Below are 22,624 nucleotides of genomic sequence, written 5' to 3'. Positions count from 1 at the left end.
CCATCCACTATTAAGCTCTGAACTTCTACATTTCCCCTGCTGCCTCTAGAAGGAAATGAATAATGGCCAAATACTTGTTCAGTTCAGGCAGAGAAGGAAAAAAAACAAACAAAAAATGACTTATGTTGCTAGATAGGATGATAAATGCCAAAAAATTTTGAGATGCTCAGCCAGCGTGATGCAGCATGTTCTCATTTATTTATTTATATTTTTTTAAAAAAGATTTTATTTATTTATTTGACAGGGGGAGAGACCATAAGAGAGGGAACACAAGGAGGGGGAGTAGGAGAGGGAGAAGCAGACTTCCTGCTCAGCAGGGAGCCCAGTGCCAGGTGGATCCCAGGACCCTGGGATCATAACCTGAGCCAAAGGCAGAGGCTTTAACCCACTGAGCCCACCCAGGTGCCCCCAGACTCCTATTTTGTATCAGGTGCTTTGTTGTGTCTTGGGGGCACAGAGATGGGTGTAACCCAAACCTTACTTTCCAGAAAGTCAGTCTAGCAAGAAGCGGTAAGCATATAAACATGTAGAATAGCTTAAGACCTATTTTGTAGAGCTTCTGGCAATATAGGAATATTTAGGGGCACAAATTCTGGGGATGAGCAAAAGCCAGAATAGCTTCAGAGGAATTCCGGGGATGAACCATGGTCAGGAACAGTTTCAGAGGAAGTAATGTTTCAGCTGAGTCTTCAAAGACATTTTCTCTAGGCCAACTAGGAGGGATCAGATTCTTCATATTTGAACAAAAGCCTGAAGTCTTGAAACAGCGGCGCATTGTTCTGTGTGTTAAAATCAACATAGGAGCAAGAAAAGTTAACTTTTCTAACGTATAATAAGAACTCAGAATTGTGCTAAGTGATCAACAAAGATGATCCTGAAGAATTAACAGTATTCCCATTTTACAGGTGAGAAGAGTAAAAAGCTCTTGCTTGAAGGCCACACATACAATGACACTGAGTTTTAACTCAGGAAACTGACTACAGAGCCCCAATTTTTTAAACCACAAACCAGAAGAGTGAAACGAACAGATTTCAGAAATATTCCCCCCCCTCCAGCAGCTTTGGAAATAGTGGGGTGGGAGAAGGAAAGCTGCAATCCTGTAAATCAGAGTAATGAGGGAGTTTGTCTAAGTACTGAGACAGCACTCGGGTAGATAGAGGCTGCGGGGATCTGGGTGGTGTATTTGAGAAATGCTTGGATAGTTTCAGTGCTTGTGGTGTGGATTAGACGTGATCCTCCGCGGAGCAACAGGGCCTGGTCTGGGCCTTGAGGGGAGGACAAACAGGGGGTCTCCCATAGACATTGCTAGATTAACCGAGGCGGTTGGCTTTGGAGATGGACGCCCTGGGCCCTCCGACCCCAACCGTTGGCAGGGTGCAGGGGTATCCACGTCTTCCGTGCCCGAGACCGCCCACAGGGAGGGAAAGTGCTGAATCACTCTGGCGGGGCGCGTTGGCTCGGGGCGGGGCTCGGACCAGATCCCCCTCCTCTCGCCTCCTCCTGCACCCCCGGCCCTCTCTGACTCTCGCGAGAGCCCTACGACTATAAAGGCAGCGCCCCGCGCACGTCTCACGCGTCTTCTTCCTGCCTTGTCTTCGGCGTTTTTGTTCGTAGAGCGGGTGAGAAAGTTTTCTCTTACGGCTGTCGTCGTCTTTTTCTAATTGTTCTGGGTTCCCACCCTCCCACCCTGCTCCCCTTGGGTGCTGGTACGGGGGAGGTGGCTGGGTGAGGTCGAGAGTGGTTAGGCGGTACGCGCACCCTCCCGGCGGCCTCCCTTACGGACGCGGGGACCTGTTTAAACCCTTAGGCTAACCTCGGCTCGAGTTTTCCTCCTCCCCCGGCAACCCGAGCACAGGGCGCTCGCTTATTGGTTTGGCGTGGCGGCCGGGCAGACTTGTGGTAGTGGTGGGCTCTCCTTAGTTAATCTTCCGGGCCGGTTCGGGAAGCTTCTAGAATGGACTTGGAAACTGACCTGAGGCTACCCGCCCGACGTGTGGTAGAGGTGAAGGCTGTTGCTGGTCCGGACCTTTGGCTAGAGGAGGAGTTTCAAATGCTGTGCCCTTTCCTGGCTTTTATTTTTGTGTCTGTCTGCGGAATAGGGATTGTGGTGATTCCAAATCCGTCTGTGAAGACTGCGGCTTTTTTTTTTTTTTTTCTTTTGTACTTTCCGAAGTGTTGCGGTGGGATCGATAATGGGAGCGGCGGGAGGGAACCTGAAGTCGGTTTTGTGGGGTGTGGCTTTCGCCATGAAAGTTACGGGCTGGTCCACCGAGGCCCACACCGGCTTGAGGTCCAAGGGCTTTTATCCCGCTGAGTCGGACGTAAGTGGACGTGGGGACCACCTCGAAAAGCAGGTTTGGACTAAAAGGTGGTTTATGTTAACGGTCACACTTTATACATTTGGTCCCCAAATTGCAGCATGATGTACTAGTGTTTTTGGTCTGTTAAAGGTGTTAAGCAGTAGAAAGCTTCGTAATAATCGATGATTACGACGATTTTTTTTTTTAAAGTTTTATTTTATTTGACAGATCACAAGTAGGCAGAGAGAGAGGGAGGAGGAAGCAGGCTCCCTGCTAAGCAGAGAGCCAGATGCGGGGCTCGATCCCAGGACCCTGGGATCATGACCTGAGCCGAAGGCAGAGGCTTTAACCCACTGAGCCACCCAGGCGCCCCACGACGATTTTTTTGGTTGTAGTATTATGTACCAGAGACTACCGGAACATGGAAGACTAGCTTCTTGGGTCTTAAAACTGATGGATTAGTGGTTTAGATCTTAACTCCCTGTCTTTATGTTGACCTGGGTGAATCCAGTGTAGCATTGCTTTTTAGCAGTACGTATTTTAGGTTTTTTTTTACCCCCCTTACCGTAAGGATTTTGTTGTTGTTGCTTTTGTTTTTAAGTAATCTCTAAACCCTACCTGGGGCTGGAACCCATAACCCTGAGATCAAAGTCACATGTTCCACCAGCTGAGCCCCCCAGGCTCCCCAGCAATAAATAGACTTCTTGTTCTATTTACTGTTGATCCAGAATCCTGGCAGAAACCCGTTTTGAAAGTACTGCTAGAGCTTAAACACAACTGCTAAGGTTTTGTAATTGAGCAGATGCCAGAATCCTGGTTTTGTGTCTTGAAAAGTTGGATGGGCTTTTAGGGTAGTTTTGGTTTCCGGCAGATGGACCTGGAGAAAGGTCAAGGGTGTTTCCTGAATTATGTAGGCAGATGAAGGTGCACTCTAGGGAAAGGGCAACATGGCATGGCCACTTTAGAAATCAGACGTTCTTTTCGTGGCAATGTTCGTTTGGGCTCAGCTCAGGTTTGAGGCTGAATCTTCCTCTGTGCTGCTTTTTGTGTAATGAAAATAGAGGAAAATGCTTTTTCACAGATGATAGTAAAGTAATAGATGTTGCTTATGTTTTAAAAAATTGCTGCTTTTCAGTGAAAACAAAAGCTAATATTCAGAGATACATTTTTTATTTTGAGATTGTGACCCTGAGAATGAAGGGGAAGAGAGGAGGAATATGGGAGTGGAAGAGAGAATCACAACTGTAATCTCAGACCTGAGATTACGAACCCAGCCTAAATCAAAACTCAGGGATGCTGGGCTCCTGGGTGGCTCAGTGTGGATTAAGCCTCTGACTGCAGCTCAGGTCATGGTCTCAGGGTCTTGGTATCCTGTCTCAGGGTCCTGGTATTGCTCAGCAGGGAGCCTACTTGCCCCTGCACCTCTGCCTACTTTGCTATCTCTGTTGAATAAATAAAATCTTTTAAAAAAAAGTCAAGGGTGCTGAAAAGCCTGAGCCACCCACATGCTCCTTTAGTGTCTGATCTTTGTTTCAGAAGTTGGAAAGCTCAGTTTATGCTTCACACCTATATAAAAATGTGTATACTAAGGTCACTGGACAACTCTATCATTCTACAGCTAAGTCTCTTAAGTTGAAGAAGGGTGTTACCTAGAAGAATAAGTAAGGCTTGTTTCCAATTCACTTCCTCTTTTATGTTTTCTAGCCAATAGCAAGATGTCTTCAGGAAATGCCAAAATTGGGCATCCTGCCCCCAACTTCAAAGCCACGGCTGTTATGCCAGATGGCCAGTTCAAAGACCTCAGCCTTTCTGACTACAAAGGTAAGGGTAATAACAATAGGTTCGTAAAAATGGAATTTTTACAATCTAGGATGGCTCATTAGATTCTGTATCTCAGTTAGACTTGATTGTAAAATGATTTATATATTCTACGTAGGTCACAGTCTTAGGGTAGGAGGCTGTGCCTTCCTGATGAAGTAGTGATTACCAACTGTGGTCACTGATAGATACTCTGGAGTCAGACTGCTTATGGAAAAAGCCCCTACTTCATTATGCCTGGACATACTATCTTAATTTATTTCTTAGAACTCCTCAATTATATTACTGTTTTAGGGGATATTCTCGTTAGGTCATCGAAAGCTCAAGCCTTTGGAGCGTAAAGTGTTCAAGTTTATGAAACCTCTATGTCAGAGCTGCTGTATCATTAGGCAGAGGCTTAGGCACATCCCTTGACAGTTAGCCCCAGGAGAAGAGTTGATGTTGCATTTGGGACAGTTCTCTTCCCTGTGATAGTTTAATGCAGACACTTGGTCGGTTCTGATGAGGGTATTCCTTTATTTGTTTTTGCAGTCCTGGAACAGCAGGGGTATTTTGGGGTAGTTGATACATGGAGATTCCTTGAAGTGCAAACCTGAATCTCAGGTGTAAAGTGTACCTTTTTTACTGGTGTACTAATTAGTTCCTGGATTCAGCTTTTGGGTAGAACATGTGACTAAGGTTTCCTAACACATCACACTTGTTTGGAATGAGAAGCAGCTAAGAGGGGCCCTATGGAGGGAAGCTCCTGGCAAACAAGGTAGCACCACAGGGAGGTGACCCTGGCCCAAGGGTAAAGGCACGAGGTTTAGAAGGAGCTGTTCTTTGTCCTCTAGGGCTTGACCTGCTGAGGCTTCATGGTGCTTGTTAGGTAAAGCCCTGGAGAGGTTTAGATGAGTGAGTTGCTAGTGATTCTGGTTTTCAGAGTAAATGTCAAAAGGATCAGCTTATTCTGACTTACAGACATTGCTGCTGCCTGGAAACCAGTGAATATTTGGAACTCTCTTCAAAATAACTCAGCCTGTTAGTTGTGGTGAGTGGCTGCTTGGCTGGTTGAAGATCTTCCACTGGTAATCTGAGTAACTTCAGCAAAATTTAAACTAGAGATCCTGTTACACCTTACTAGGACTTTGGGAACTTTGCCTCAAGAAATTTTTCTTTTCCAGTTAGGCTTGTTAGGAACAGGTTTATGGTGATTTAGATAATGACTTAAACCTTGTGTCCACAGTTACTGTGGTTCATTGTGGAAGAAGTGCCAAAAGCCCTGGTTTCTTCTTTTTTGGTCTCTTGAATGACTTGCAGCACAGACTTAAGCAATTGAGCTCTTTCTGATTACTAGTAGGTAATCTCATCCTAGGTTTTTTTGCTTTCCTTTATTGGAGAACTTGGTGTTTGCTAATTTTAACTATCTAGAGATCAAAATCATACTGAACAGTGGTCATCTTATAATTGGCAGCTAATGGGGAGGCAGGAAAATAAAGCTTAGAACTGAAAGTCTTTTCATGCAGGTTTTCCTACCACAAGAAGTTCCAGAAGTAGCTGCTAGGAAACATTTGTGTTGCATCTAGGCATATTTGGCAGTTTGCCTACCATCGGCTTAAAAAGACTTTCTCATAGGAGAAGGTTTTTGTTTTGTTTTTTGTTTTTTAATTTTTCTTGCGATGAGAACTGTGTTTAAAGATTTTATTTATTTGATGGGATGCCTGGGTGGCTCGGTTGGACGACTGCCTTCGGCTCAGGTCATGATCCTGGAGTCCCGGGATCAACCCCCATTGGGCTCCCAGCTCCACAGGGAGTCTGCTTCTCTCTCTGACCTTCTCCTCGCTCATGCTCTCTCTCACTGTCTCTCTCAAGTAAATAAATAAAATCTTCAAAAAAAAAAAAAAAAGATTTTATGTATTTGAAAGAGAGAGAGAGATAGAGCAAGAATAGGAGGAGAGGGAGAAAGACTCTCCACTGAGGAGGAAGCCTGATTTGGGATAGATTCAGGACCTTGGGATCATGATCTGAGCCGAAGGCAGAAACTTACTGAGCCACCCAGGCAACCGTGGTCTTCAGTTTTGTTTTTGTTTTTTTTTTAAGATCTTAAGTTTTTAATTTTTTAAATATATTTTATTATTTGACAGAGATTACAAGTAGAACAGCGAGCAGAGAGAAGGGGGGAAGCAGGCTCCCCGCTGAGCAGCGGGCCCCATCCCAGGACCCTGAGACCATGACCCGACCTGAAGGCAGAGGCCCAACCCACTGAGCTACCCAGGCGCCCCTTAACTTTTTAAATTTTTATTATTTATTTATTTTTTTAAAAGATTTTATTTGTATATTTGACCTCACAGGTAGAGAAGGGGGGGAAGCAAGCTCCCTGCTGAGCAGAGAGCCTGATGTGGGGCTGGATCCCAGGACCCTAAGATCATGACCTGAGCCAAAGGCAGAGGCTTAACCCACTGAGCCACCCGGGCGCCCCAAAAGATTGATTTAAGAGCAAGAGTATGCTTGCCTGTGAGAGGGAGGGAGGAGGGGAAGAATCTCTGGACCCTCTTTTGTGGGATGAGTCCACCTTGAAATCATGACCTGACCTGAAGTCCAAGAGTTGGGTGCTCAACACATTGAGCCATCAGGGTGCTTCAAGATTTTCAGGAATTTCTTTCCTTTTTTTTTAAAGATTTCATTTATTTGACAGATCACAAGTAGGCAGAGAGGCAGGCAGAGAGAGAAGGGGAAGCAGGTTCCTTGCGGAGCAGAGAGCCTGATGTGTGGGACTCGATCCCAGGATTCTGAGATCATGACCTGAGTGGAAGGCAGAGGCTTTAACTCATTGAGCCACCCAGGTGCCCTGAGATTTTAAGTAATTTCTAAACCTAGCATGGGGCTTAAGCTCAGAACTCCCAAGATAAAGAATTACCAGGGGCATATTGGTTAAGCATGACTCTTGATTTCAGATCAGGTTGTGATTACAGGATTGTGAGATGGAGCCCCATGTTGGGCTTTGTGCTGGGTGTGGAGTCTGGTTAAGATACTGTCTCCCCTTGCCTCTACTTCCCACTCCCTCCCCCACAGAGCCATGTACTCCACCTGGTACCCCTTTGTTTTTTTTTTCCTTTGTAAAGCAAGGAAGTGTGTTTCAAAGGCAAACTTCTGGTTCTTTCCTTCCCCCTAGGAAAATATGTTGTGTTCTTCTTTTACCCTCTTGACTTCACCTTTGTGTGTCCCACGGAGATCATTGCTTTCAGTGACAGGGCAGAAGAATTTAAGAAACTCAACTGTCAAGTGATTGGTGCTTCTGTGGATTCTCATTTCTGTCACCTGGCATGGTAAATTTCTTGGTCGATTTTGCCTGTGAACTTTGAAGTAAGTAGCAGCTGGAAGTGGGGGGTTTTTGACAGTAGACTTGCTGAAAGTATTGTCTTCTTGCTTCTGATGGAAGAGATTGCAAAGGCTCTGACTTCCTCTTTTTGCTCTCTTACTACCTGGCTGCAGAGGAGCAGCAGCTTGGGTTGCATTTGAGTGGACTCTGGTGACCTTAACTATCTTTAGGCACTCAAATTTCCTCGGGAAAAGTTTGGTCTTTGGGGGAAGTAAGATTAGGAATGCTAAAAGAGGGAGGGAATAGGTAACAAACTACACAAGAGTTTGGTGAATGTGATTGTATATGTGCTTTTTGCTTTAGGATCAACACACCCAAGAAACAAGGAGGACTGGGACCCATGAACATTCCCTTGGTATCAGACCCCAAGCGTACCATTGCTCAGGACTATGGAGTCTTAAAGGCTGATGAAGGCATCTCGTTCAGGTATATGCCTGCCAGGGGCTGACATTTCATCAAAACTACCTGATTGACTTGAGGGACTTTTGGAGAAAGGTAGGGGCCCCTGATCTGTAGACTCCACTCCTTGATCCTTTCATTGTTGTGTGTGGGTTTTTTTTTCTTTTTTTTTTTTTTTTAAGATTTTTATTTGTTTGACAGGGATAGAGCCAGAAGGTACAAAGTGGGGAGGGGGAATGGGAGAGGAAGAGGCAGGCTCCCCATGGAGCAGGGAGCCCGATGGGGGTTGATCCCAGGACCCTGGGATTATGATCTGAGCTGAAGGTTCAGTGACTGAACCACCCAGGCACCCTGTTTGTTTATTTTTTAAATACTTTTTTTAATTTTTTAATTTTTTTTTTAAAGATTTTATTTATTTATTTGACAGAGATCACAAGTAGGCTGAGAGGCAGGCAGAGAGAGAGAGGAGGAAGCAGGCTCCCCGCTGAGCAGAGAGCCTGATGCGGGACTTGATCCCAGGACCCTGAGATCATGACCTGAGCCGAAGGCAGCGGCTTAACCCACTGAGCCACCCAGGCGCCCACTTATTTTTTAATTTTTTTAAAGATTTTATTTATTTATTTGACAGAGATTACAAGTAGGCAGAGAGGCAGGCAGAGAGAGAGGGGGAAGCAGGCTCCCCGCTGAACAGAGAGTCCGATGTGGGGCTCGATCCCAGGAGCCTGCTGAACAGAGAGCCCGATATGGGGCTCGATCCCAGGAGCCTGCTGAACAGAGAGCCCGATGTGGGGCTCGATCCCAGGACTCTGAGATCATGACCTGAGCTGAAGGCAGAGGCTTTAACCCACTGAGCCACCTAGGCGTCCCTTAAATACTTCTTTAAAATTTCCCTCTGTACTTTATGTGGGACTTGAACTCAAAACCCTGAGATACGAGTTGCACATTTCGCTGACTGAGCTAGTCAGCCACCCCCAGCACTGTGTATAATAAAGCATACAGGATGATCATTTCATTTCATTCATTTTCTTTCCTTCCTTTTCTCTCTTCCCGTCCTCTGCCTCCCTCCACACCCAGTGTGGGGCTCTAATCCACAACTCCCAAGATCCAAGATCTGACTGAGCCAGCCAGGTACTCCTTGTTTCATTCTTGATGTAGGAAGACAAAGTCAGTGCAAGTCTGGGAGGCCAGCACATTTTCATTCCCACTGCATCTTTGTTCTAACAAAGTAGTTTCTAAACCTGTACTGCATGCCCCTCAAACCTTTAATCTCTTCTTCCCAGGGGCCTCTTTATCATTGATGATAAGGGCATCCTTAGGCAGATCACTGTAAATGACCTACCTGTTGGCCGCTCTGTGGATGAGACTCTGCGACTGGTTCAGGCCTTCCAGTTTACCGACAAGCATGGGGAAGGTAAGCCAATCTACCTGGTGACTTTGACAACAGACAACAGAATTGTGGCAGAATAGGAAACATGGCAGGAACAATGTCTACGAAATGAAAACATGTCTGTGAGAAATAAACTGTAGTGGGTTATAGGGTGAGGTAATGGAAAAGCCCGGGGAGGGAACTATATAAAGGCTGTTTGTTCCAGCTGTATTGTCCCTGCTTCTGCCCTGCTCATTTAGATTCACTGTTGCAGCTTTTAACTTACTAAAGGAGTGTAGGAGGATACTCCTAGATGTGTATAAAGGAAAACAAAAGATGGGAGAATTTCATAGATACGGCATGCCATTCTTGACTAGTGTTTATGGGGAGAAGAGCTTTAATCCCTGTGATCCATATTCATTTTATTAGTTTTTTATTTAAGATTTATTTGAGAGAGAGAGACAGATAGTGAGAGACCACATGAATGGGTAGGTGAGGAAGAAGCAGGCAGGTTCCCTGCCAAGCTGGGAGCCAGACGACTTGGGGCTTGATTCAGCAGGGCGCTGGGACCATGACAGCAGACAGGCAATGGATATGGATGGAGCCACCCAGGTGCCAGTAGGTTTTTAAATTATTTTATTTATTTATTTTTTTAAAAAAGATTTTATTTATTTATTTATTTATTTATTTAGATTTTTTTTTTTTTATTTTTTTATTTATCTGACAGAGAGAGATCACAAGTAGGCAGAGAGGCAGGCAGAGAGAGAGGAGGAAGCAGGCTCCCTGCTGAGCAGAGAGCCCGATGCGGGACTCGATCCCAGGACCCTGAGATCATGACCTAAGCCGAAGGCAGCGGCTTAACCCACTGAGCCACCCAGGCGCCCTATTTATTTATTTGACAGACAGAGATCACAAGTAGGCAGAGAGGCAGGCAGAGAGAGAAGGAAGCAGGCTCCCCGCCGAGCAGAGAGCCCGATGCGGGACTCGATCCCAGGACCCCGAGATCATGACCTGAGCCGAAGGCAGCAGCTTAACCCACTGAGCCACCCAGGCGCAAGATTTTATTTTTTAATTTTATTTTTAAAAAGATTTATTTATTTATTTATTTACTTGACAGAGAGAGATTACAAGTAGGCAGAGAGGCAGTAGAGAGAGGAGGAGGAGGAAGCAGGCTCCCTGCTGAGCAGAGAGCCCGATGCAGGACTCGATCCCAGGACCCTGAGATCATGACCTGAGCCGAAGGCAGCGGCTTAACCCACTGAGCCACCCAGGCGCCCCAATTTTTTTTTTTTTTTTTTAATTAATTTGATAGAATCAGAAGTAGGCAGAAAGGGAAGCAGACTACTTGCTGAGCAAAGAGCCTGATGGGGCTCTGTCCCAGGACCCTGAGATCATGACTCAATCCAAAGGCAGAGGCCTAACTGACTGAGCCACCCAGGTGCCCGTTTTATTTATTTATTTGACAGGAACGTAAGCAGGGGAGTAGAAGAGGGAGAGAAGCAGGCTTCTTTCTGAGCAGGGAGCCTGATGTGTGGCTCAAGCCCAGGACCCCAGGCTCATGACCTGAGCTGAAGGCAGCCATTTAATGACTGAACCACCCAGCCCCCCCCCCCCCGAAGATAACATCTATGGCTAGTTTTGAATTTTGGGAAAAAAAGGACTAAGATAACTTGCCCAAAGACTAGATAGATAAAGCTGTAATGCGTTTATATATTTATTTACTGATTTATTTATTTTTTAAAAAGATTATTTAACAGACAGAGATCACAAGTAGGCAGAGAAGCAGGCAGAGAGAGAGGAGGAAGCAGGCTAGGCTCGAGCAGACAGCCCGATGCGGGGCTCGATCCCAGGACCTTGGGATCATGACCTGAGCTGAAGGCTGAGGCTTTAACCCACTGAGCCACCCAGGCGCCCTATATATTTAAAAAAAATTTTTTTTAAGGATTAATTTATTTGAGACCAAGAGCATGTGAAGGAGGGAGGGAGCGGTAAAGAGAGAGAGAGAAGCACACTGAGCAGGGAGCCCCCGGAGATCATGACCTGAACTGAAGGCAAAAGCTAAACCATTGGAGCCACCCAGGCCCACCCCTGTTTTTATGAATATATATATATTTTTTTTAAAAAAATAATTTATTTGCCAAAGAGCAGAAGCACGGAGAGCTGCAGGCAGATGGGAGAAGCAGGCTCCCTTCTGAGCAAGGAGCCAGATGGGGGACTCAATCCCAGGACCCTGAGATCATGACCTGAGCTGATGGCAGATGCTTAACAGACTGAGCCACTCAGGCGTCCCTGTTTTTATCTTCTTAAATTACACTGTATTGTAGTGTGGTACTTAAAATCTGGAATAAGCAAATTATATAAGTGTTGATGAAAAAAATTTTTTTTTTCTAAGATTTTATTTATTTGACAGGGATCACAAGTAGCAGAGAGGTGGAGAGAGGGAGGGGGTAAAGCAGGCTCCCTGATGAGCAGAGAGCCTGATGTGGGGCTCTATCCCAGGACCCTGGGATTATGACCGGAGCCAGAGGAGGCAGACACTTAACAACTGAGCCACCCAGGTGTTCCATGTAAAATTTTTTTTTTTTTAAGGCAGTTATTTTATTATTATTATTATTTTTAGAGATTTTATTTATTTATTTGGGAGAGAGGGCATGAGAGGAGAGAGGTCAGAGAGAAGCAGACTCCCTCCTGAGCAGGGAGCCTGATGGTGGGACTCTATCCCGAGACTGTGGGATCACGACCTGAGCCAAAGGCAGTCGTTTAACCAACTGAGCCACCCAGGTGCCCCCCATGTAAAATTTTTTTTGAGAAGTTGGGGCTAGGATGTTTGGAGATGAAATATCTAGGTTCTCCTTTAGGTGTTTGAGGGTAAAAGATCATGTTTCTTTTATAAGTTTGTTCTTCTAAAATCTACACATTACTAAGCAGTTTGAACTTGGGAGTTTTTTATCTAGCGTTTGTTGGAGTGTAGGCCACCTTTTTCTTATTCTGGAGCACTAGTATTTTCCTCATATTTTCATTGTTTTGTGATCAAGTACTGAACTACTTGATCCCAGCTTTTGAGTTCGTAAGGCTGTAGCTTTTTGACCCCCTCCCCCCATTGGTATATAGTTGTTGCTGGACTGAGCTAACCTTACCCTAACTAAGACTTAGTTTAGGTTTTTTTTTTTTTTAAAGATTTATGTATTTGACAGAGATCACAAGTAGGCAGAGAGGCAGGCAGAGAGGGGGAAGCAGGCTCTACTGAGCAGAGAGCCCTATGCGGGCCTCGATCCCAGGACCCTGAGATATGACCTGAGCCCAAGACAGAGGCTCAACCCACTGAGCCACCCAGCTGCCCCCTTAGTTTAGTTTTTAAGGACTTAGGTCATGAGGCTGTTAAGTGCTGGGTAAATCGGGGAGTGGAGATCTTGAACCCCATAACCTCCCAAGCTCGATGCAATTGGGGGCAAAATAGTTGTGATCAAGTGCTACTGAGGTAAGATGAAGTATGTAGATGGATGAATTTGCCTTCTTGCATCTCATTTTCTTTCTCTAGGTGATAAATCGTTCAGACTAGGGTGCCTGGGTGGCTCAGTGGGTTAAGCCACTGCCTTCGGCTCAGGTTATGATCTCAGGGTCCTGGGATCGAGTCCCACATCGGGCTCTCCACTCAGCGGGGAGCCTGCTTCCTCTTCTCTCTCTCTCTGCCTGCCTCTCTGCCTACTTGTGATCTCTGTCAAATAAATAAATAAAATCTTTAAAAAAAAAAAAATCGTTCAGACTAGTTTTCTAAGGCCCATGTCCTCTCTCATATTAGGATACAGAACAAGGAAGTTGTTAAGAGTCTGAATTAGTGGTGTCTGCTTGGGGGACCTGAAAGTGATGGTTTTGCTAGAGTTGGAGGCTAATAGGGATTAGTGAGCGATATCCGAAGGCACTCTTTGTAGAGTGTGGGCTTTAACCTTAGCGCGTTGAAGGAGCAGATGGTTCCTGACACTGCCCCCTGGTGGGGGATGAGATTCAGCACAAAGACAAGGAGGAGTGAGGGAATGGCGCAAAATACCTTTTGGTAGCACCTGCATGTAGCCTAGACTTGAATCCGCTTTCATAACTCTGAAGCTTGCTTCTTCAGACTCTTGTTCTCTTCAGCTCCCCATCCCACTAGAACAGGCACAACTTTGTGTGCAGCCTTTATGGTTTATATGAAGGTTAATGCTTGAGAGCCTGTGAATACCAGGCATGCCGAAGTACTTTTTAAAAAAAATTTTACTTATTTGACAGGGAGATAGTACAAGTAGGCAGAGCAGCAGGGAGAGGGAGAAGCAGGCCCTCTGCTGAACATGGAGCCCGATGCGGGGCTCGATCCCAGGGGCCAAAGGCAGACAGTTAACTGACTGAGCCACCCAGACACCCCTCTGCATGTATTATTTATTCTGCATGCCAGTTTTTATTGAGGTATAATTAACAACTACAGCATCAGTTTTTAGGTGTACAACATAATTTTTTAAAAATTTATTTTGGGGGGGCGCCTGGGTGGCTCAGTGGGTTATCTCTGCTTTCGGCTCAGGTCATGATCCCAGGGTCCTGGGATTGGGCCCCCCGCATCGGGCTCCCTGCTCAGCAGGGAGCCTGCTTCCTCCTCTCTCTCTCTGCCTGCCTCTCTGCCTACTTGTGATCTCTGTCATATGAATAAATAAAATCTTTAAAAAAAAAAATTCATTTTGGCGGGGGAGCATGAGAAGTGGGGAGGGTCAAGGAGAAGCAGACTCCCACAGAGCCAGGAGCTAGGAACATACTTGATTTTGGGACTCCAGGATCATGACCTGAGCTGAAGGCTGTTGCTTAACCAACTGAGCCACCCAGGTGCCCCCATAATGCTTCAGTTTCATTTGTGTATTTGTATTTCCTACATTTCCTGTTTACTTTCCAAGTTTTTATTTAGATACCAGATAGAGTAATAATTAGTTTCAGGTGTAGAGTTTAATGATTTCCTCACTTAGAAGATACTGGTGGTCCTCACAAGTGATCTCCTTAATACCCATCAACCATTTAACACATGCGCCCCCCCCCCAACCCTCTGTTTGTTCCATATGATGAAGAGTCTACATTTGATTTCAAAGACGTAAAAGCCAATACTTAAACATAGAACTCATAGTAAATGTTGAAATTGGGATCCAAATTCATAACCATCTTTTTTTTTAGGTAATGTTGAAAAAAATGGTTTAGGGCTTTCTGTGTTGGAGGTTCTCATACTGAGGTTACTGTGAGTGATGCCATTTTCTCCTTGGAGAGTCATGGTATTTCAGTTGTATTTGAAAGCTGATTCATGGGGCGCCTGGGTGGCTCAGTGGGTTAAGCCGCTGCCTTCGGCTCAGGTCATGATCTCAGAGTCCTGGGATCGAGTCCCGCATCGGGCTCTCTGCTCAGCAGGGAGCCTGCTTCCTCCTCTCTCTCTCTCTGCTGCCTCTCCATCTGCTTGTGATATCTCTCTGTCAAATAAATAAATAAAATCTTTAAAAAAAAAAATGATAGCTGATTCATGTGGGACTCAGCTATCTCTTCTGGCCTCCATATTGATTCTGAAAACAAAACAAAACACTGCTGCTGGGTATGAGTGAAACAAGTGTGGGTCTTCTCTGTCTTGTCACTGGTAACTGGCACATAAACTTATTTTTTTTAACTGTTAACTTTTTTAAAATTTTGTTTTAAGATCCCTGGTGGAGGGGAAGGGGCAAAGGGAGAGGGATAAGCAGACTCCCCCACTGAGTAGGGAGCATTTAAAAGCTAGGCTCAGTTCCTGAACCCTGGGATCATGACCTGAGCTGGAGGCAGCCACTTAACCAACTGAGCCACCCAGGTGCCCCATGAAGTTTTTTTTTTTTTTTTAAAGATTTTATTCATTTATTTGACAGAGATCACAAGTAGGCAGACAGGCTGGCAGAGAGAGAGGAGGAAGTAGGCTCCCCGCTGAGCAGAGAACCCGATGCGGGGCTCGATCCCAGGACCCTGGGATCATGACCCGAGCTGAAGGCAGAGGCTTTATTTTTTTTAAATTTTTATTTATTTATTTTTAAGATTTTGTTTATTTATTTGACAGGAATCACAAGGAGGCAGAGAGAGAGAGGAAGGGAAAGCAGGCTCCCCGCTGAGCAGAGAGCCCAATGCGGGGCTCGATCCCAGGACCCTGAGATCATGACCTGAGCCGAAGGCAGAGGCTTTAACCCACTGAGCCACCCAGGCGCCCCTGTTACTTGTCTTTTAAATATCAGGTGCTTGGGGCGCCTGGGTGGCTCAGTGGGTTAAAGCCTCTGCCTTGGGCTCAGGTCATGATCCCAGGGTCCTGGGATCGAGCCCTGCATCGGGCTCTTGGTCAGCAGGGAGCCTGCTTCCTCCTCTCTCTCTGCCTGCCTCTCTGCTTACATGTGATCTCTGTCAAATAAGTAAATTAAAAAAAAAAATTTCAGGGGTGCCTGGGTGGCTCAGTGGGTTAAAGCCTCTGCCTTCGGCTCAGGTCATGGTCCCAGGGTTCTGGGATCGAGCCCCACATCGGGCTCTGTGTTCGGCGGGGAGCCTGCTTTCCTCCCCTCTCTCTCTCTGCCTGCCTCTCTGCCTACTTGTGATCTCTGTTTGTCAAATAAATAAATATTAAAAAAATTTCAGGTGCTCTACATGAATAAGTTAAGGTGTAATAGTATTAGAGCTGTGGTGAGGAGTAAATTACATGTTTATAGTTAGCCTTGCAGTGAAAGGCTGGAATGATTTCAGACTGTAGCATAGGCTTCCTGGTTCTGGTATGTTCAGCCTAGCCTCTTAAGGTATCAGATTTGGTATTGAGCCCTTCATCTCCGTTTGTTCATGGGAGGAAGGTGGAGCTCATGATTGAGCAGGTTATTAACAGTACTTATCTCTTGCAGTGTGCCCAGCTGGCTGGAAGCCTGGCAGTGATACCATCAAGCCTGACGTCCAGAAGAGCAAAGAGTATTTCTCTAAGCAGAAGTGAGCGCCGGGCCATTTTAGGGTTGGGCTGTAGTGGGTGGCCATGAAAACAAAATCTCTTTTGTACTATTGTTATGCTTAAAACACAAGACTTTAGACTTTGTGCAGATGTGGTATGGGATGGGACAGGCCTTTCCTGCAGGGGTTGGGGAATCCACCCTTTCTTCTCTGGAGAGAATGGCCTGAACTGTGTTACAGGGCAGGCCAACTGTGATGTACAGTAGTAGGGCAACACTTTTGATCTTCTGTTGTTTCTATTAAACTTGAACTGAGACTGTGTTTGATTCTTCATGGGGGGGGGTGCTACTAACTTGATTTGGAGAGGAATTTATGCTCTGCTTTCCCTTTTTTAGGAGAAAATGAGGGTGAGAGCTTCAGAATCAAATTTATGGGGGAGCAGGGGAAAATGCAGGAAATGGAACTGAACCCAGGTGGTGATAATATTTTCACTATATCTGGGGGAAGAAAGCAAGACCTGCAGGCATGGGGCACCTTGGGTGGCTCAGTGGGTTAAAGCCTCTGCCTTCAGCTCAGGTCATGATCCCAGAGTCCTGGGATCGAGCCCCGCATCGGGCTCTCTGCTCAACGGGGAGCCTGCTTCCTTCTCTTTCTCTGCCTGCCCCTCTATCTACTCATGATCTGTTTGTCAAATAAATAAAATCTTAAAAAAAAACCAAACAAAAAAAAACAAACCTGCAGTTATCTTGGCTAAAGCATTGCAATATGTTTTATGGGTTAAAGAATAAATTACAGGCTTTAGGAAGTGAGGCCTCAGTGAGATGATTTTTGGGACATTTACTTTCGTACTAGGAGTGCTGCATGAGAACTGAAGCTTGGCCTCTTAATGATAAATGCCTGGTACTGGGTTTATGAAATATCAGAAGTAGAGGCTTTGAAACTAAAAGGGGGAGGGAAACATATCCCTAGTGTTTATAGGGTAAAGTTTTCTGTATGAAAAGCAGAGTGCTGGGATACCTGGGTCACTCAGGGGTGTCTCTTGAGACTCTAGTCATGGTGCCAGGGTCTTGGGATCAAGTGCCCTGTTGGGCTCCCTGCTCATGCGGCATGCTCTCAAAATCTTAAAAACAAAAAATTAACAAAAAACCCACAGTGCTGAGCATTTAAGTTGCTTTGGATCCTAGCTTTGATTTGAAGGTAGGCCTTTTTGGGCCTTTAACTGTCCTGAGGGAGGGAGGGATGTTTGGGGAGAAGGTGGGTGCCTTCTGAGCCCTTGCGGCTAAGGGAGAGAATGGAGTCTGTTGTGTATTCTGAACTCTTAACTAGAAACCTGTCGGCTACTTCCGTCTATTCTCTCTCCTCCAAGCAAGACCTCTCTAAGCAGCAGTACTGGATTGCCTGGGCATTCAAAGATTTAACACTTTAAAGAAAAAAAATTTTTTAAAAAGATTTACTTGACAGAGCCAGAGAGGGAGAAGCAGGCTTCCTGCTCATTTGGGGCTCGATCCCAGGACCCTGGATCCTGACCTGAGCCACCCAGGCGCCCCTTGACACCACTTTTTTTTTTTTTTAAGATTTTATTTGATAAATCACAGGCAGAGCAGTAGGCAGAGAGGGTGAAACAGGCTACCCGCTGAGCAGAGAGCTCGATGCTGGGCTCGATCCCAAGACCCTGGGATCATGACCTGAGCTGAAAGCAGAGGCTTAACGCATTGAGCTACCCAGACGTGCCCCTGGCTCTCCCCCCCCCACTTTAATAAGCCAATCATTGTTTCAGTAGTGCTTTACATGTATTTATTCATTATCTACAAAAAGCTTGTGGGGCAGATGCCATTGGTGAATGATAACCCTTTAGAAAGCCGGTTTTTTTTTTTTTTTTTTTTTTTTTTTTTTTTTTTATTTTTATTTATTTATTTGACAGACAGAGATCAGAAGTTGGCGAGAGGCAGGCAGAGAGAGAGGAGGAAGCAGGCTTCCCACAGAGCAGAGAGCCCGATGCGGGGCTCGATCCCAGAACCCTGGGATCATGACCTGAGCCGAAGGCAGCGGCTTAATCCACTGAGCCACCCAGGCGCCCCTAGAAAGCCGGTTTTAAGATTGACCACACAAGTAGGGGGAGGGGCAGAGCAGGATAAGCTGTCTCCCTGAGGAGCAGGGAACCAAATATGGGGCTGGATCCCAGGATTGTGACCTAAGCTGAGGGCAGACATTCAACATACTGAGCCACCTTGGTGCCCCCAAGACTTCATAACAAGTAGCATTTTGGAACATTGCGGAGAAATGCTAACAGGAATAACCCCATATCCAAACCAGGTGGGAATTGTGGGTTTTTAATTTGTTTTGACTAAATTCTGAGCCTTATCTTCATTGAAGATCTCTGTAATTCTTCTATCAAGAATATACCTAAAATTAAACCTTGCCTTGCTGAAAAGCAAAACAAGTCTCAGCAAGTACCACTGATCAGTAGGGCTCTCAGGGGAAGGAGGATGTCAAGGGCCAGGGGATGCTGGTGGTGAGACACGGGAGCTGAGCCGGCCGTGGGCTCTGCTGGGATTCTGGGGTTTTTTGGGTCTGAGTACTGTAAAAGGTAGTTCAGCAGGCCTAGAGTTAGGATCCTCTGAGGGCTGGGCCAAGCCCAAGAAGGCTAAACGTTGGGCAGGTGGAGTGGAAAAGTAAGCCTTCTGCTCTTCTGAGTAGCGCTCCTGTGGTGTCACAGCATCCCGGTATGTCCAGTCACGCCAGTGGAAATTAAACCCTTCAAGCAAGGTGATTCGGTCAGCTCTTTTAGGTACACAGTCCAGGGGCTTTGTGGGTTGCAGATCTGGCACCTGTATTCCTGGCAGGAGCACCACTCCTCTGATGGCAAACCAACCCCCATATTGGGGGTGTATGCACACACCTGATATGTGCTGGAAGAGGGTTAAAAAAAGGCAAGGTCATGGAGGTTACTAAGTCCAACTACCATCATTGCAGACTAGGCTTGTTCAATTCTCGACACTGATTCCACATTGAACCTCTCTTAAAGCTGGGCTCCCCCATTTCCTCTCCCAGACCACCCTTTTCATGACCTTACTGTGGCCATGAGGAAGGTGCATTCCTTAAACTGAGCCACCTCCCTTAGCTTCCCAGTTTCACCACTGGTCTTCTAATCACTGCTCTAACCCATCCTGTAACCAGATTTTAAGAACAGCCTAGGTTTTCTGAGCTGATGGGTTCCCAGATAGGCTCCAGAAAGCAGGTGTCTGGCTCCTGACAGACCTGACATCCGGATACCAATACCTGACATCTTTTTCTGGTACTGTGTCTATCAAATTCCTTACCCAGGAGAGAGAAATGTTAAGAGTTGGTATCTTGAGGGGCCTTCACTATTTTCTCCCCAGTCCCTACGCATTCATACTTGCCCTCTGACCTGGTTCCCCCAGGGGTCAGCCTCCACATCCTTTCGTTGGTAGTAGTAAGCAGCCCCTGCCACATGGGCTGCAGTCTGGGCCAGAATCTTGGGGCGCCGATTGGGGTGTACCTCATAGTCAGCGATGACTTCGATTTGCAACTCTGGGAGGTTCTGGGATAGAGATGGAAGCTTATTTCAGCATGAAAAGAATCATGACTTGGCCTCAGAAAGCTCTTCTTGTGTTAAGGTCCTGTCCTCAGAAATTTGAAGTGAAAGCATGACCTTAAACTTGGGTGGCTGCAGGGGTCCACTGTGAAGAAAATGATCTGTCCAGGAGGGTCCACATTTGAAAGGAAATAACAAGGTCTTACTCAGAAGCTTCTATGATGAGGGGCTGGGGCGCTTAGGTGGTGCAGTTGGTTGAGCGTCATATTCTCAGTTTCAACTCTGATCTCAGGGTCAGGAGACAGCCCTCTGTGTCAGGGTCCACCCTCAGCACAGAGTCCGCTTGAGATGCTCTCTCCCTCTGCCCCTTCCCCCTGCACACTCTAAATCCTTAAACAAAATTTATTAATGAGGGGTGACTGGTCTCTGCCTTCCAGAGTCCCAGTGTGGATGAAGACTTGGCCCAACTTCAGGGAGATACAGTGTATGTATATGTATTTTATGTGCACATGTGTGGTGGGGAAATACTTCAGGTTTAGGGCAAAGGGGTGAGAGCTGCTTGGTGGATGCTGGGCTTATTCCTATTTCATTGGGAGGCCAAGAGAACTCTGGTTTGAGGGTCATATAATCAATTGCCCATCTGAGTAGGGTGAATGAGATTGATTCCAGACCTGGGGATTGCTAGAAGTAGGTGGCTGAAACGGGGGTAAGAAAGCAGAATGGGGAGAGATCGTAATGTCAGGGATGGTTTTCGGATATCCTATCTGGGAAGTGGCTCTTGGGTCTATGTAGGTAGTCCTGCAGTGAGCTTAGAGGAGCTGGAAGCAGCTACAGGTTTGGAAGCTGGGGGAATATAAGAGCCTTGCTCACCTCTCTAACTCGGCCCAAGTGGTAGGCCACACATTGGTCCACAGGGTCAGTCAGTCGTTGGAGATGGCGGCTCTTCAGGAACGGTTTGAGGGCCCGGTCAAACATGGCGGGTGTGCTGAGTACTAGGAAGGCCAGGGTAGGTCCTGGCAGGGTTAGGTGGAAGGTTGGAGGCAGGAGTGCATTATACCATGCCACCTGGAACAGAGAGAAAATTCAGGCCACACAGGAGGGCCAATTTAGGCCTCTGCTAGGCCCCTACCTCATCCTAGCATTCAAGGCCGCCTACATCTTGCCTCAGGTTCCATTTCATTCATTTAGTTAATGGATTTGTACTGATCCTGAATGACGTGTATTTATAGGGGGACTTGTCCATGGGGGAATATGACAGGGAATTTGGAATAGAGAGGCAGAACATTCATGAACAACTAGGAACCAAAAGAAATTATACTGCAATTAGTGCAGTGACAGGACCAGATGAGGGTCCTGTTAAATTAGAAAAAGCTTCTTGGAAGCTGTTTTGAAGGGTAGGAAGGAATCTGACAGAATGATGTGGGGAGGGAGAATCCATTATAGGTTATAAACAGAAGTCACAGGATTAGCAAAGACATGCAAAAAGGGCATATTTGGAAAACAGCAGATTGTCCAGTTTGATAGAAGTGAAGGGGAGCAAGAAAGGGGTGGATAGATCAGTAGGCATGAGATTATGACTGGCCTAGAGTACCAATTTAAGGAATATGGGTCTAGTTTGGTGACGGGCTAGCCATCATGATTAGTTTTAGAAAGATCTGGCTACCGTGTGGAGGATGGACTGCATGCAGAATAACAGCAAGCAGGTTACTGCAGTAATCCCAAGTGAGGAATCCTGGCCTGGACCACCAGAGCACAGACCGGTTAGAAGGGAATGGATTAGGGAGATACAGGTGACAGATTCCAAAAGTCTTGGTGTGTGACTGGATGTGGGGGAGGGAAAGGGTAAGAAGTAGGAGCCCAGACGACTGGCTCTGTTCAGTATAGTAATTCCATTACCCACCCATGTCTACCTAACCCACCAGTCATTCTCACTCTCTCCATACCTGGATGGCCATCCACCACTACCTCCACACCTTTACTCAAGCTGTTCCTGATACTTGGGATATACATAATCCTCCTTCCTTCTTTTCTCATGTAGCTCAACTCCATTTTTTCTGGTTAGTCCTTCTTAAGCTAGACCCAACCTACCTCTTCCAGCACTGCTGTGGGCCACTCAGTGGAAGGGGTGGGAGTGGGCTGCTCTTAAGCATCCGGCAAAGGGCTCAAGCTGAGCTGATTTAGCTTTGTACAAGCACACAGCTTAGTACAGGCGGCACTGGATAAGGGGGAAATGGATCTATGTAAACAAGAGGTGGTGGTGGTGCCAGACTTCTGTGTCAGGCAAGTGCACAGTTTATGTATCCAGGCCAGCGCTGGTGATTGGCAACATCATGAATTATTCTTCTGTTGGTAGATGAACAAACCAGCCGATTGTTTGCTTGTTCAACAACAGGAATGCCCTTTCCTCCTCAGATGGCCTAATGTTAGCTACACAAAACTTCCAGGCCTTGCCCTATCCTAATTCCTTCAGGAAGCTTCTAAAGTGACTGGCTCCAGAGGTCACTTTTTCCTCTGAATATGTAGGTGACAGGACCACAAAATCACTAGATTATGTTTTTCCCATTTATCAGTATGGCATTATATGGGCGTAAAAGGACAAAGGTGCGATCGTTTCTCTACTTTTTTTAAATGGAGTCACGGCTAACACCCTGTCCCGGTAGGACAGAGGGACATAGGGCCAGGGGAGCTCGGGAAGGACCAAAAGACTCGGGGTCACGCCGGTAGCACCCAGGCCAATCATACACCTCGCCCAGCACGGCAGGAGGGATGAACCAACCTGAAAGGGGTAAACCTCGAAGCCAAAAGGGCACAACGTGTCCTCAATCTTCTGCTTCAGTTCTGCGACCTGCGGCTCCATAGCTCACGCTACGCGCAGAGCTTGCTGGGGAATG

At 46.3% G+C, this 22,624-nt stretch overlaps 2 protein-coding genes across 3 annotated transcripts; one reads left to right on the top strand and one right to left on the bottom strand.

Moving 5' to 3' along the window:
• Window positions 1–1,513: 1,513 nt before the first annotated feature.
• PRDX1 (peroxiredoxin 1) lies at window positions 1,514–16,493 on the top strand. Its single transcript, XM_044238116.1, has 6 exons — window positions 1,514–1,619; window positions 4,005–4,121; window positions 7,270–7,423; window positions 7,780–7,902; window positions 9,156–9,286; window positions 16,138–16,493. The coding sequence occupies exons 2-6, from the start codon at window positions 4,016–4,018 to the stop codon at window positions 16,221–16,223; spliced, it is 600 nt and encodes a 199-aa protein (XP_044094051.1). The 5' UTR covers window positions 1,514–1,619; window positions 4,005–4,015; the 3' UTR covers window positions 16,224–16,493.
• A 1,845-nt stretch (window positions 16,494–18,338) lies between these two features.
• On the bottom strand, window positions 18,339–22,607 carry MMACHC (metabolism of cobalamin associated C). Of its 2 annotated transcripts, XM_044238115.1 has the most exons (5): window positions 22,510–22,595; window positions 21,822–21,948; window positions 20,604–20,798; window positions 19,587–19,739; window positions 18,339–19,086 (listed from the first exon to the last, which is right to left on the bottom strand). In XM_044238115.1, exons 3-5 carry the CDS (start codon window positions 20,706–20,708, stop codon window positions 18,667–18,669), a joined length of 678 nt encoding a protein of 225 aa, XP_044094050.1. In that variant the 5' UTR covers window positions 20,709–20,798; window positions 21,822–21,948; window positions 22,510–22,595; the 3' UTR covers window positions 18,339–18,666. The 2 variants fall into 2 exon arrangements, with proteins under 2 accessions (XP_044094050.1, XP_044094048.1); XM_044238113.1 differs by lacking the exon at window positions 21,822–21,948 and having other exon boundaries at window positions 22,510–22,607.
• Window positions 22,608–22,624: the final 17 nt, after the last annotated feature.

Source organism: Neovison vison, chromosome 2 (genome assembly GCF_020171115.1).
Source record: "Neovison vison isolate M4711 chromosome 2, ASM_NN_V1, whole genome shotgun sequence".
Lineage (NCBI taxonomy): Eukaryota > Metazoa > Chordata > Mammalia > Carnivora > Mustelidae > Neogale > Neogale vison.
This window is presented reverse-complemented; position numbering and strand designations above follow the sequence as displayed.

What these genes read in the sequence shown, in the direction of transcription:
- PRDX1 (XM_044238116.1), top strand. Translation starts at nt 4,016, where the DNA reads ATGTCTTCAGGAAATGCCAAAATTGGGCATCCTGCCCCCAACTTCAAA. An exon ending in CAGCCTTTCTGACTACAAAG is followed by an intron (nt 4,122 to 7,269) that starts GTAAGGGTAATA and finishes CCTTCCCCCTAG; the next exon opens with GAAAATATGTTGTGTTCTTC. An exon ending in TACCGACAAGCATGGGGAAG is followed by an intron (nt 9,287 to 16,137) that starts GTAAGCCAATCT and finishes TATCTCTTGCAG; the next exon opens with TGTGCCCAGCTGGCTGGAAG.
- MMACHC (XM_044238113.1), bottom strand. Translation starts at nt 22,590, where the DNA reads ATGGAGCCGCAGGTCGCAGAACTGAAGCAGAAGATTGAGGACACGTTG. An exon ending in TCGAGGTTTACCCCTTTCAG is followed by an intron (nt 20,799 to 22,509) that starts GTTGGTTCATCC and finishes TCTCTGTTCCAG; the next exon opens with GTGGCATGGTATAATGCACT. An exon ending in ACTTGGGCCGAGTTAGAGAG is followed by an intron (nt 19,740 to 20,603) that starts GTGAGCAAGGCT and finishes TCTCTATCCCAG; the next exon opens with AACCTCCCAGAGTTGCAAAT.